The sequence below is a fragment of the Equus caballus genome, chromosome 15 (assembly GCF_041296265.1).
Source record: "Equus caballus isolate H_3958 breed thoroughbred chromosome 15, TB-T2T, whole genome shotgun sequence".
Classification (NCBI taxonomy): domain Eukaryota; kingdom Metazoa; phylum Chordata; class Mammalia; order Perissodactyla; family Equidae; genus Equus; species Equus caballus.
In genome coordinates this window covers 61,374,125-61,388,921 of record NC_091698.1, presented here as the reverse complement: position 1 = coordinate 61,388,921, position 14,797 = coordinate 61,374,125, and the positions used below count along the sequence as shown (strand labels likewise).

The 14,797-nt window shown below is 40.0% G+C and overlaps 1 protein-coding gene across 9 annotated transcripts in view; it reads left to right on the top strand.

Annotated features, from left to right (window-relative positions):
* SPTBN1 (spectrin beta, non-erythrocytic 1) overlaps positions 1-14,797 on the top strand; it is a 189,013-nt gene that overhangs the window by 47,519 nt on the left and 126,697 nt on the right. For all 9 annotated transcript variants that reach the window (XR_011426075.1, XR_011426076.1, XR_011426077.1 and 6 more), the window contains exon 2: positions 6,846-7,040. Coding sequence is in view for 6 of the 9 variants with exons in the window: in XM_023619102.2 (XP_023474870.2) it covers positions 6,893-7,040 (148 nt within the window). In the remaining 3 variants the exon portion in view is untranslated. The remainder of the gene's footprint in view (positions 1-6,845; positions 7,041-14,797) is intronic.

The window sequence follows — 14,797 nt, the reverse complement described above, 5'->3', positions numbered from 1 at the left end:
TTTAACTCTTTGGGCCCCAGTTTCCACATTTTAGTAATTAAGATAGAAAACAAAATAAGTTGGTTGAAACTTCAAATATGGCAGTAATCCTAATAAATGTAAATGGATTATATTTGCTCACTAGATGACAGAGACTCTTGGATTGAATTTAAAAAATAAGAGACATACCTAAAACAAAATTACTCTAGGAGATAAAATAGTAGAATGGAAAAAAATATACCAGGCAAATATTACCATCAATAAAAGTAGACTGAATGTGTGAATAGGAAGAATATAGAATATTTCATAATGTTAACCCACCAGGAAGATAAAATAATTATGATTTTTTTTGTATCCAGGGAATTATAAGGAAAATCTGATAAATCCATGATTGTACTGAGAGATTTTAACATACTTTGTCACTGATAAATAAGACAGATAAAAGTATAGAAGATCACCTTTGTTAACGAAGTTTAATTATTAAACAGGTCTCTGAGCACCCATTCTTTTCAAAATGATCTGATTCTATGAATTTTGGCTAGTTTGTACAGCTCTATCGTGCTTTTTGTACAGCTGATGTGTTCCTGTAAAGCTGCAAGTAAACTGGATAATTTAAAAAGTGAATGATACTTTTATAAGGGACGTTGTCTGGGTGTGACTTTTCTTATGTTGTTAGCTGTCACACTAGGACTTTTCATCTGTGTCTTGGTGTCTGTTAGCAAGAGAATTCTGAATATTTAGGATCGACTCGGGCTTTTTTATGAAACTAGTTCTGTGGACCTGAATAACAGAGGGTTAGCTTGGTTTGTTCATCACTGTGATTCTAGATGTGGTTTTTTGCAGATATTCCTCTTGATTGGCTGTTTTACACATGCTGCACAGTGCCTCAGTGGGCAGATTGCAAACAGGATGTGACTTGCTTTCTGGGGACTGACTAGTTGAGAGGATTGAAGCAGAACTCTCATAGGTCTCTTCCTGGAAATTTGCAGACACACAGTTTGGTCCCTTCAAAGTCCCTGAGAAGAACTTTATTTTTTTTTTGAGATAGCACACCAGCAGTCTAGTGTATGCTTTTTTGAGTCTTTTATGAGTAAAGTGGGAGAGTTTTAAGTGTTTGCAGAACATTTGCATCTGTGAATTCTGCCAAAGTAATTGTTAGCATATGGTTTTCTTCCACAAAAAGGATTGGCAAATGTTAGTCACCTTTTTCACTTTTATTTATTTGAGTCTTTAATTAAGATTGAGTATTAAGGACGTGTGTGTGTGCACGTGTGTGTGTATAGTGCCAGTGAAAATTCCATTTATCCTCTGTTTGTTGCTTTAGTCTCTGAAATCGGAGCAGTTCAGACAAGAAATAAATTCTTTTCATGAGGAAAAACTAAATTAAAAAAGGAAACATAAATTTTAATATGCACATGAGGAAGTACTTGATTAAATGTATGGTCATGTTCATTAGCAGCCTAGTCTAAAAATGTGACTTCCTTGAAAGCAGAGTGCCTAGCAGATCTGTGTAGCTCAGAAGAGTATGTATTTTGGGCTTTGTGACTGATGGAGGTAATACCAGAGAGGCAGCTTGAATTGGCATTGCCTCTGTGACCTCACCTTCCGGTCTTCCTTCTGCCAGTTTCCCACCCAGCCTACCAGCCCACAAATAAATAATTAGCAAGCACTTAATGTGTCCAGGCACCCCGCTAGGAGTTGAGAGATATAAAGACAGTATGATGGTGTCATGATCTCAAGAACCTATAGCCTACTGATGATAAGTAAATAGAAGTTTTTAAATTATGAAACAGTCTTATAATAAGTGGTAGGTCAGAGGTGTACACGGTGTCTGGGAGGGAGTACATGTGCAGGCTCTCTACGGTTGCCTGAATTCAGACCAGGTGGTGGTAAGTGATTGGAGGCTGCTTTCCGGATGACATGATATCTCAGCTTGTGGGAAGAGTAGAGAGCTTTCCAGGTAGTAGTTTTGGAGGTGAGGCAAGAGCATGACTTTTCCCTCAGGAGCTACAAGAGCTTAGGACAGGAACAGTGAGACCAGGCTGGGCAGTTGGTCAGAATCCCCTCATGAAGGTTCTCAGTTCTCTTCAAAGATTTCTGAGCATTATTCTGAAGGCATGGGCCTTTGTAGGTTTGAGTCACAGGAATGAAATGATTAGAATTACATCTGAGAAAGGTCCCTCTGGTGGCAATGTAGGGGAATGTATTAAGGGTTAAAATTAGAGGTGAGGTGTTGGAAGAAGAAACTATTGCTTGAGCTAACTAAGAGATTTTCAGGAGGTACGAGCAACCTTGGGGCCTGAATATGGGAGAAGAGGAGGAAATGAAGGCTGACTGCAAGGTTTCTAGCTGAGGTAACTGGGAGAAATGTGGGTGCCGTTCAATGAGGGAGTGACGGAGGAAAAATAGGGTTTGGAGGGAGGATTTATGGGTTTAGTTTTAGACACTGACTTGGGGATCCTGAGGAGACACTGCACTTAGCGGTCCAGGAGCAGTTGTCTGCATAGGGTAGGAGCCAAAGATGGGGGTGTGGGTCACATCCCCCGGGGAGGTTTTGTAGAGTAACAGAAGAGGGAGATAGAAGGAAGCTTGGAGATAAACTACAAAGAACAAAAACCTGGGCATTTTTCTAATACCTGTGTGACATGGAAAAGAGACTTGGCATCTTGGAAAGTAAACAGGTAAAGTGTTTTCCCTCTGGGCTTTGCCAGGTATTGACTTTGAGAATTTGGAAATTAGTAAAGAGGAGAACTAATAGAATACTCCTGAAACTTGGAATGGTGATGCTCCAGTTTCCTTCCTGGTGGTTATGACCTTGTGGTGGCACATGCCAGAGCTGTAGGAATCTCTTTGCCTTGTAGTTCTAGGATGATTGTTTCCTTGTCCATTTCTGTCTTGATCTGCCAGTTTGAAGAAATAAAATCGTTGTCTTCTTATTGAAGCCGAAAATGATAAGCCTTTTGGAATTTGTGTCTTTTGGAAAATTCCAGTTTATAGGACATAGGATTAGAAAAGAGTAATGTGGTGGAGGAGTCTTGGCTTTTTTACGTATTCCTTATTTTTACACACACACACACACACACACACACAGAGTTAGGATAGGGAAGAGCAGGGAAGGTAGGTAGGCACTTTTAACCACCTTCCCAAAACCTAGCCACAAAAAACATGAGTGTTACTCATATGACACCCAGGATATTATTGATTTTTATCCATTCAAGGATTATTTAATGAGTTCCTGCTGTGGTGATCAAGTCAGAGAGAATCTGGGCCCTCACTGAGCCATTGGAGGCAATGAGAACCCTTCTCTGAGAGAGGAGATTGTCTTGTCTCTTGCCAACCTTTTGTGGTCCTCTCAATGGTGCTTTCCTAATGGTGGACCCACCAGGCAGAGTTACAAGATGGCCAGCCCTTCTCTCCTCCCAATCTTACCATAGCCGTTTAAGAAATACAAATTACTTCACTGGCCCTTGGGGCACATGGCTGATAGTACCTTGGGAAAATCTAGCCCTTTATAGATAACCTCCTGGGGACACCAATATGTGTGATATAAACTTCCCTCACAGCTGACGCATTCCCTCCTTGAAGGGGGTTAGAGAATAATGATCTTGGTAGCTTGCCAGGCTTTCTGGAATCCCCATGCCCTGGGGATGCTTGTTCACGTTCTTTCCTTGACTCTGACTGTTCCTTCATCCTCAGGCACACCGTCGTTGCTGTGAACACCTAGAAGCACCCTTTCACTCTGGCCTTGGTGGGGATATGGGATGTTTGGCTTTGACATTGCCCTGAAAATTAAGAAAAAAGAGAGAAGTTTCCATCAGCATGAAAACTCAGCTGTTTGACAAGGATATTGTCATTGACAAGGATATTAGGACAGCTGAAGAATACTGAAGAAAAAAATGTCCCTGATATCCAAATTCTTAGACGCTTGAGTGAAACAGTAGAATAAAAAGAGTAAAGGATAGTATTGATATTTCTTTTGTACACAGACCTGTAGGAATTTTTGCTTCCCACTCTTGTCTTTGTTTTAAGGAACAAAGGTGTTTTAAAAGAACACCATTAAGAAGAATACTTTGAAAAAAATGCTTACCTTCTCTGAATGACTTATTTTAAGTTTAAGAAAAGGATTAATGCTTGTTGAGAAATGTTTGGAAAGCTGTTGGTGATTCTGGAGAGAAGTCAGTGGTAGGAAGAGAGGTTCATGGGGGACAAGGGTTCACTCAGGAGGCAGGTGTGGTGGAAGTTGGAGCACGGTCGGTAGCTGCCCTGGAGGCCATAGTGTGGCTTGTTCTCACTGGTCAGCAGGTGGCACCAAATAGCAAAAACAAATCTGGAGAGAGCTAGGTGATGTTTAGATTTCTCCTTGGGTTGGGTTAAATCTTACTTTCTCTACTCTCAGAAATTTGGAATTAATAGCACTTTCACATTTTTTCTCCTAGAGATGGCATCCTTCAAGGCTGAAGTTTATAAAAAGTCTTTGGTATTGCAGTAGTCATGAAAATTAACCATCTCCAAGCTCAAATCATACACGACAATTCCGGTTTTTTTTTGAAGGGGCTTATGACTCTGAATGTTAAAAGCAACTGTAAGGTTATTTAGTAGAATATAGTTACTGACTTAGGTTTCTGAAGTTTTTTGAGTTTTTATGAAATCTTGTAAATACATTGCTAATGTAGATGTTAAAACTAATCTACTGGTAATTTATATTGTTGGGATTGGTTATGTCTGCCTGATGGGAATCCAGGATTTTGCTCCCATCCGAGACGTTTCTGTTTGAGCGTAGACGGGTGACTGTTTGAGTTACAGATGTGTGGCCCAGTTGTAAGGTGGACACAGTGCTTCTCCCTTAGGAACGTGTAGGATGTGTTGGTGATGTTCTTGGATAGCTTGTGAGAAAACAGCTAATGACAAAAGGAGGGGGACAGTTCTGTGCTTCTGCCATCAGTTATTATACTATTTAAGGTGATGTTCATTTGTTCCAACTTAATTTATTTACCATGGAAATCTGGTTGCATGCAGCATGTGTGCTGTGCTAGAACTTGAGAAAAGCTGTATTTGAAGCACAGTAAGAGAAAGGATTCTTTTCTGCGTATGTGGCTTTATTTTCTTCGTAGGGTGGTGTATGTGAAGTTAAAAAAATCAGCTGGAGTGGGCATTTTGTGGTTGCTGGGTGAGTGGTGATTGGGCTTTATTCTGCTAACTCTGGCCTGTGTGCACATTCTTGGTGCACAGAGAATGAGGCTTTCACTAAGTGAACATCCAGGTACAAAATCTTACAATAAATTTTTGAATGTTAAAATAGGGGGTGGGACAGTATGGGAAGGAGAGAGAATAAATATCTTTTCCCTTGGGACATACTTGTACCACTAAAAGGGGGACGTCTTTCTTCCTCTTCTTCCTAATCTACCTGGATAGCTTTGTGTATAGTACGTGCAGGAATGTAACCACACCGATAGAATTTAAGCACGTATCCTTGCTTCCTGGATTCCATTTTCCATACAGTATCAGGACTGATCTTTTAAAAACATGTATCCAGTGGTGTCAGCTATTAGCCTAAAATCCTGCAGTGGCTTCTGTCACACTTAGGCTCACAGAGTCCCTCGTGGTCTGGCCCAACCTACCTTTCCAACCTTGTCTCCTAGTCTCTCCCCTTGTCCATTAGACTCCAGCCACCCTGACCTCTTCATTCCTCCAGCAAGCCGTGCTGTTTCTCTCTGTGTGGCCTTTTCTATAAGCTGTTTCCTTTGTGTGGAATTCTCTTCTTCTTGATCTGGGTGTGACCTAGTACTTTTTGACATTGAGATCTCAGTTTAAATACCGACTCAGAGAGGTCTTCCCTGACCACCTGATCTGAAGTGCTCACCCACTCACACTCTGGCACATCACTCCACTTTCATTTTCTTTTAACTCTCTTGCCTTTTCTTCTGTGCTTTTTGTCCAGCTCCTCCTCCTAGGACATAAGCTTCACTAGAGCCAGGTCCTTATCTTGTTTACTGTTAGCTTAGCATCTGCAACAGTGCTGAGCACATGGCAAGTCCTTAGTACATTCTGATTCAGTGAATGAATAACAGCTATATTGAAGGGAGCAGCTATATTTAAAGCTAAATGTATTTCTCTTAATTCTCTGAGGGCATTGTGATAAAGGGCCAAAGGTTGAGGCCTAGGTTCTTGTTTCCCATTTATCCCAGTGAAACATTGACCCTGTGTGGGTCCCTGAGGAATGGGTATTGATATTGGTAATAGAATTTGTAATAACACAGCAGTGTAAATAATTGCACTCATTATTTATCAAGCATCTACTGTGCACTGGTAATGTCCTTGGTGCCATACATTTACTGTCTCATTTAATCTCAGGAATCATTTTTCTAATATGTAAATGAGATATTTAGATAAAATGACCTATTAGTCCTCTTATATAACATTTTAGGAATTTCCAAGAGAAGCTAAAAGATTATAGTTTATGGTGATACACAGTTGAAACAAATGAGTTCATTTAGAAGCCCCAAATTAGGTGTTCATCCAGCTCGATAAATCTTTAAAATTCCAAAGTTTAAACTTCAGAGAGAAAGAAGAAACCCACCCTCTTTTGGGCATCCATCATCTCATTCAGTCCTCTCAATAACCTGTAGAGTATCTGCCCTCTTTGATGGTTGGGAAACTGAGGCTTAGAGATATTGAGTACCTTGGCCAAGGTCACACAAGGTTATGAGGCAATGTTGAAGTTCAAAACCAGCTTTGATTGACTTCAGAGACCTGTTCTGGACATATATGAATTGTTTTGCCTTCTGCTTGCCCTTATCCCAGTAGGTTTCCCGGGAATTCTGTGTGCTTTAGAGGACTAAATAGGATTTTCCGTGTCTTTCTCGTAGAACTCTAAGAAGGAGCTAATGTGGAAGAGCAGCTGAGACAGCTCAAGATGACGACCACAGTAGCCACAGACTACGACAACATTGAGATCCAACAGCAGTACAGCGATGTCAACAACCGCTGGGACGTGGACGACTGGGACAATGAGAACAGCTCCGCAAGGCTCTTTGAGCGGTCCCGCATCAAGGCTCTGGCAGGTAAGTCTCCTTCACGCCCTGTCACAGAGGTCCAAGATGCCTTCCAGTTCCCTTTAAAATCATCCACCTTACAAGATTGGCTCACCTCTACTTTTGAACATGTCCCACGAGAGCAAGCTGACCATTTCATAAGGTAGCCAATTACATATTTGGAGAACTGTCAATCCTCAAGCCAGAATGATTTTTATAGCAGTTCAGAAAGAGCTGCACTAGGTTTGTAAGAATTCTTTTATTTATTTATTTATTTTTTCAAAGATTGGCACCTGAGCTAACAACAGTTGCCAATCTTCTTCTTCTTTTTTTCCCTGATTTTTCTCCCCAAATCCCCCCAGTACATAGTTGTGTATTTTAGTTGTGGATCCTTCTGGTTGTGGCATGTGGGACGCTGCCTTAGCATGGTCTGACGAGTGGTGCCATGTCCGTGCCCAGGATCCGAACCAGTGAAACCCAGGGCCGCCGAAGTGGAGTGTGTGAACTTAACCACTTGGCCACTAGGCTGGTCCCAGAATTCTTTTATTTTTGATGCATCTTACATTTCAAAATATTGAAGCATACTATACCTTATACAGAAAAATATACAAATTAACCTGTGTACTTAGTGCTTGTGACATATGAATGGACCTGACGTGTTAGGGTACTTACTTTGAGTGACCAAGGTTAGTTGGTATCACATGCAGGGGTTTTGGATCTGAAAAGCAATAGCTTCATCTGCTGAGGGCCCATTTAATACTGGAACAGGTAAGTCTGCTGTTGATTCATTAAAATTAGCAGGGATTCATCCTTACTTGGTGACGTCTCACGCGCTTGCTGTGGAACACCTAGAGCACACTTTCATCGTGGCCTTAGTTGGGGTGGGGAGTGTTTGCCGTGAAATTGCCCTGAAAATCAGGAAGGCATTCTGTCACGATGAAAACTCAGCGGTACCGAATGTACGTAAACCAAGGGTCCAAGTGGAGTTTATGCATTTATGCATCTGTACTTTGAGATTTCACATAAAATAGTTTCCAAATGAGAAAAGTGGGTTTATGGGGTTTTTTTTCCTGATATCTTTAATTATGACAAGTAGGTTGAAGTTAGGACTTAAACAGGTAAGTTTACTGTTAAATTGTGAATATAGCTTACCTTTTTCTTTCCTTTACAATGTAATCTGATTGTGAGGCATGTATCATTTAGAGTTCTCTTGATTATAAGCAAATGGAAGCCTGTCCCAAAGTGGTTTAAATGACAGAATTTATTGACCAAATAGTAGACAAATTGGCCTTTAAGCAAGACTTACTCCGAGGCTCTGGTGGTGTGACCAGGACTCAGTTTCTTTCTCCCCACTTTTTGGCTTTACTTGCTAGTGTGTAGCAGTCTGCATGTTAGTGGGCTCTTGTGACCCTGTAGTCCCAAGATGGCTGCCCCAGGTCCCAGATCTGTCCGTAAGGACAGCCAGCGGGAAAGAGCACATCTGCTTCCCCAGTACCTCCCCCATAGTCTTGGGATCCGTCTCACTGGCCTGGTTGATCGTGACTTGGGTCATGTGCCTCTCTTAGACCCTCTCTGGCGCTGGAATCAGAGAAGAGGATATGCTGATGACATCAGCTAATCAGGATACACTCAAGGAGTGAGGGGGGTTGTGGTGGGGTACGAAGGGGTCAGTCCCACCCAAACAGCTTGGCTAGAAAACTTGGAATGTAACAGGAAGGAGGAAGAAGGAAATGGATGTTGGGGATGCAGCCAACTAAATGCTATAGGAAAATTATTCAGCTGCCCCAGGATAATTTGTTTCTTGAGTGGTGGTGATTTAAAGATCTTTCTTGGGGCTGCCTTATTTATAGGCATAAATGAATGATTAACGAGGTGGTGACTCTAGAATTGGATCTTTGTTTTCTAGCTTATTCTTTAACACGGAACCTTACGGAAACCACAATCCTGGCTTTTGCTAGTGGATTGATTTGTACTTTAATCTCTTACCTCTCTTTCTTGAATCTTCCTTTGAGCCTTTAGATCAGTATGGTAGTGGTGGCCAGTTACCTTTGATCATGAGTCATTTACTTTCTGGTTCCAGGCTACCATGTATTATTTTCCTTTTAAAGAGAATTTTACTTGCCACCTGCAGGACAGCTCCTTGTTCTTTATAGCTGGTCTTTCCTACAATTGCAGAGGAGATCCGCCAGCTGTCCTTAGTATTGATCAGTTGTCCTTACACTTCCTAGGATGTCTTTCCCTCAGTGTTATCCAGGTCCCTGAACAATTGTAATTATGATATTAGTAAGCACTTAATATGGTGCTTACTGAGTTCCAGGCACTGTTCTAAATGCATTGCATGTTAACAGTTAATCCCATAACAACCATATGAGGGAGAATATTATTATCTACAAAGTATGGATGCGGAAACTGAGGCACAGAGAAATTACATAGCTTGCCCAAGGTTACACTGCTGATAAGTGGCTGAAGGCAGACGGGCTCCAAAGTGTATATTCAACTGTTTTTCTGTATTCAGTAAAATACAAAATGACTGAAGCTCATTGGTGTAGAGTATTGATGACAGGTAATTCAAACATGTTAAAAGGCTCAGGATTGCATCCTGTGGCCTCCAGGAAGCTGTGAGTGACTATGACAAGTTACTGAAAAGACAGCGTGCTGCCTCCAGGTTAAATGCTGTTGACAAAAAGAATTGCTTTTGCTGAATCCAGAAGATATCAGGAAAACTATCTGTTTACTAGAGGAAATTATCTTGTTATCTGACTTCCTGGTTCTGTGGGACAGAAAAATCTCTAAGCTCTCTAAGAAATCTTAAATGCTGATAACAGGAATAACAGGAGAGCCCAGCAGTGTCTAGAACAGTGGTTCTAGAACTTGAGCCTGCATCACAATCACCTGGGAGGACTTGTTAAAGCAGATTGCTGGGCCTACCTTCAGAGTTTCTGATTCAATCAGTCTAGGATGGGGCTTGATAATTGCATTTCTGACAGGTTCCTGGGTGATACTGATGTGGCTGGCCTGGGGGGTCACATTTTGAGATTGGTGTAGAGTATTAATGGTCGTCTGGTTTACTTTCTTGGGTGACTGAGACCATTTTATCTAGACTCAGCTAAAGTCTATGGAGAATTAAAGTATCAAACTCAACAGAGTTGTCTTCAAGATACACTTTAATGTGGGAGTGATGTGAAAGGCTGGCCACTGGATTTTGAGAAAAGGGAAATATCTCCCTATCCCTTATAGGGGAGTAATAAAGTGATAGGCTCAGCATGGAGGAGTGGTGTTGGAGGGTTTCTGTTAAAAAATGCATGTTCTGAAATGGGAAAGCTTATTAGAGCTGAAGAAATGTACATTTGAAGTTTTCTGTGTCTCTAAGGTGCTCTCCACGTTTAGTCTTCTCTAGACTTCAATCTGAATTCTGAGGTGATTTACAAAAGATGTTAACCCAGGAATTCTTCATCTTTTTATAATGCAGTGCATCAAGTATTGATAGTGTAACCACCACTTTGTGTTGTGTCCTTTGCTAAGTAGATTTAAACATCTATACCTCTAAGGAAATAAGGTGCGGTAAACTACTTGCTACTAATTTTTATTCAATTTATAGCTACTTCCTATTATTAGGCTACAATATATGTATTCTCTTGGTGAGTTGTAAAAACTTTCTTAATTTCAGTTTTACTTGCCATCATCCTCTTCATCTTCAGGAATCGTTTTTAACTAAGTGTGGTATAATAAGAAATAAATTTGGTCTCTGTTCCCAGTTCCTGGCACAGGGCTTCTAAAACCCTTGGAATTTTCTGAGTGTCTTTTCTTATTCATAAAGAGTCTACACTTGCATTTATGCTATGAGGTAACTTAGGGTGAAACCCCTGTGTAGCCTTAGGGTGGGGGTGGTCGCTGGAGAGACCAACTGATTTAGAAGGTGGGAACTGTCAGGTCTGCCTACTGACCTCCAGTGAGAAATGGGGGTGGGAGGGCTTGGAGATTGAGTTCAGTCACCAATAGCCAATGATTTAATCAATTATGCCTACATAATGAAACCTCTATAAATATCCCTAAACAGTGGGGTTTGGGAGGGTTTGGAAGCACACACATCAGTGTGCTGGGAGGGTAGTATGCCCTGAAAGGTCATGGAAGTTCTGCCTGCCCCCATAGCTTGCCCTGTGTACCTCTTCCATTTTGCTGTTCCTGAATGGTATCCTTTATAATAAACCAGAAAACATAAGTAAAATGTTTTCCTGAGTTCTGTGAGTTGTCCTAGCAAATTATTGAACCTGAGCAGGGGTGGTCATGGGAACCCCTGCATTTATAGCCAGTCAGTCAGACATACATGGCCTAGGACTGGTGATTGGCATCTGAAATGGGGGCATTATTGTGGGACTGAGTCCTTATCCTGTGGGGTCTGCACTAACTCTGGGGAGTGTCAGAACTGAATTGAATTCTAGGACACCCATTTGGTGTTGGAGTATCAGTCTCAGTAAGGTATTTCAGAGGGGAAATGGCTTCTCTAGTATAGTGTGTAACATGCCCATTTTTTAAAAATGTAGAAAGGCCTGCAATCACTTGTCAAGTGCCCATTTATCACCACAGAGATGAAAGAGTCTGGAGTTGGGTCACTTCCATTGCCCAGTGAGCTTAGAATCTTTCCATTCTCATTAAACTTTTTGTTTGAAAATTACTCTGACTCATATCTCAGTCACTCATCATCCCCCCTGCTCCTCAGTAGTTAGAAGCATCAGAGGGAAACACCAAATGGAAGCACAAGGAACTGAACTCTTCCGTCTTCATAATCTACCTAGAGCATCTCCCAGTGGGATTGAAAACAGCAGCTTTTCCTCAAAGTGAGAAAAACTTTGTCTGAAAGCTTCCCCCTCACACAGGTTGGGTGAGGAGGGAGTCTGTCAAATCTTCAGCTTGTAAAAATGTAAGATTTAGGGATATTTTAGAAAACAATTAGAATTAATATTGATTATTGCCGCATATTTAAACATTTTATATATATGAGGCCAGTAAGATTGCTTATGCCTAAAATTGAAAGTGTCACCATTTGCAGTTCAGAAGGAAGATGAAAAGAGCCTTGGTATTGTGCTGTGTAGCAGAGAGATTGTGTCATGCCAGTTCAGCCTTGAGGCAGAGTGCTGTGAAGTGATTTTCATGCATTCTGTAAATGATTTCCCGCATCCCATGATGGCATACTCACATTCCTGACCTCTGACCAAATTGCCTCAGTCGTGTAGAACATGTGATGGTGAAAGTGATTCAAAATAAGCTAGACTTTTTGGAAACCAGCATTTTATTTGAGATAAAAATAGAACATAAAACGTTTAATCTTTTAAAGAAATGTAAAAGGTAAATGTTTTCTTTTTACAAATGATAGTTGTAGGTTATATTTTGTGGTATCGGCACAAATTAGGGGAAGTAGAAGAAGTAGTCTTTTAAAAAGTGCAACATTTAGCTTGAAAATACTGATAATTAGAATTAATATCTTTATAGCAACACTTTTAAATAGAAAATTAAAAAAATTAGGAGGATATATACCAAAATATTCAGTGTTTATTTCCGAGTGATTCTCCTTTTTTCTTACCTGTATTTGAATTTTTTCCTGAAGTAAAATCTGAACTATTTTGTAATTAGAAGAAAAAGCATGAAAACATCTTAAGATCTAATATCACCTTCAAAAGTTTTGATTTTTTTTCCCAAAAAATAATGGCATAGAGAGATAGTAGGAGAAAGGCTGTGTATGAAAGAGCATTAAAAAAAAAGACAAATTAAAAACGAGATTACTTTGGGAGTTGTCACTCATCAACATTTATGAGCTAAAATTTTGCATAAGAGCCTTTCTGACAAGCTATGGACATGGCAAAAGAAATTGACCTTGAGTTTACGTGGTTATGGGGGAATCAAGGACAGCTGAGAGCCATAGGAAAATGAGGTGAAAGTACCAAATTGTATATTTTACATTACTTGTATAGAGTAAATAACAATTATTAGTGGCTGTATGTATGGGCTAGATTCCCTTTAAACATAGGCATTTATCTGAGTGACTAAGAATTTTGGTGAGCATTTAATCAGCTAAAGCAGTGATTTACTTTAAATGTCCAGATCAGTGCTGTCCAAAGGAAGTATAATACTAGCCAGTAAGTAAGCTATTTTAAATTTTAAATTTTCTACAAAAGATATTTCAGTTAATCAAGTTATCCAAAATATTATCATATCAACATGTAATCAGTATAGAAAGTTATTACTGAGATACTTTACATTTTTTATACTAAGCCTTTGAAATCCAGTATGTATTTTACTACCTACATTTCACACGGTCAGTAGTCACATGTGGCCACTGGCTCCCGATTTGGACACTGGAGCTTGAGTGCTTTCACATAGGATGCTTTTATTGGCTAAAATTGCTGAACAAATGAGGGCTTTAAAATACCCATCAGGTATTTGGTCTTGGGTGTCTTTATGAAGCAGTGATTAGTTGGCCACTTGGCTAAATGTGAATTTAAATTCTGATGAGGAATAATGCATCAGTTGAATCGTTATTTTAAAAACAAAGACTTCTCCTTTTTGTGCTTTCCAATACTAAACTTTTATTAAATGGATGCAAGGCAGCAACAAAGACAGATCCTCCACGGTGTTTACACTCTGCTCTTTCAGCTGAAAACTTCCGTACTGTTCTCAAGCACTGTTTTTGGATGTAGGACTCTCAATAGTACACTTGTTTAAAAATGCGTATTCCAGGGTTCCCCCCATAAATTGAGATTCACTACTGTGGGGGGAAATCTGCGTTTTTACCGCATACAGTGCACTTTGAGAAACACTTTCCTAGGACATGGCCTAAGTGGTCTCACTCAATATTCAAATCCTATTATCCTTGAGTATTCCCATCAAAGTGAAAATCAACTTTTTCTCTCTCCTTTAAAATGTTAGTCTGCTCTTCCCCCCAGTAAGTAGGTCACGGTTTATGTTTTGATATCTTGACACCTAAGAAGGCTTAATGTTCTACCCAAACTGAGTATAGTGCTGTCTTCTGGCTGGCGGGACACATTCTTCCTGTAATCCCTGGCCTCATTACAGCCCCTATTATCTGGGTGGATCCTCCTCCATGTGGAGGTGATTGACACCCACCCCCCTCCAGCCCCTATCATTGTTTGGGCCTTTTGATTTGTAATGTTCAGGAGGGTAGAAAACTCTGGGCCTAAATTAGTTCTTTAGTGCTAGTTAAAATTAGTGGGGACACTTGAAAAGTATATCCTAAAAAAAATTCTGCAGTTATGGATTAAAAAATTCAGGCACAGGGTTTTCTCTGGAGCAAAAGAAGTGGATTCTGTACTGAGAATTAAAGCAGAACTTGCCATCACTTTCTCCCAGTTGACTGTAAATTTCAAGCTATCATTAAAATTGTGTACTTAAATTATTTACATAATCCCAACATAAGACAGACCTGGGCATGGATGGAGGTAAACTTATTTTAAAATCATAGAAGATAAAATTTTAAGTTTACCTTTTTTGAGAGATGTCCTAATGTCTTTTCTCAAACAGTCATAAGTTTTTAATTAGGTGGTTTAGATATTGGCTTTATATTTTTTTATGGTTGCCTATAATATAACGGTTTTACTTAGAAACTTTCCAGAATAGAACTGTTAATTCACAATCAGCCATGCCCTGCCAAAATGAGTAAACAAATAAATATGTATACAAAATATTTGACTTCCTTCTAGGGGCAGTACAGAGCCAGCTTGCTACTGAATATGTAAAGAGATCTATAAAACATGGTATGGAACTGTCTAATTAGG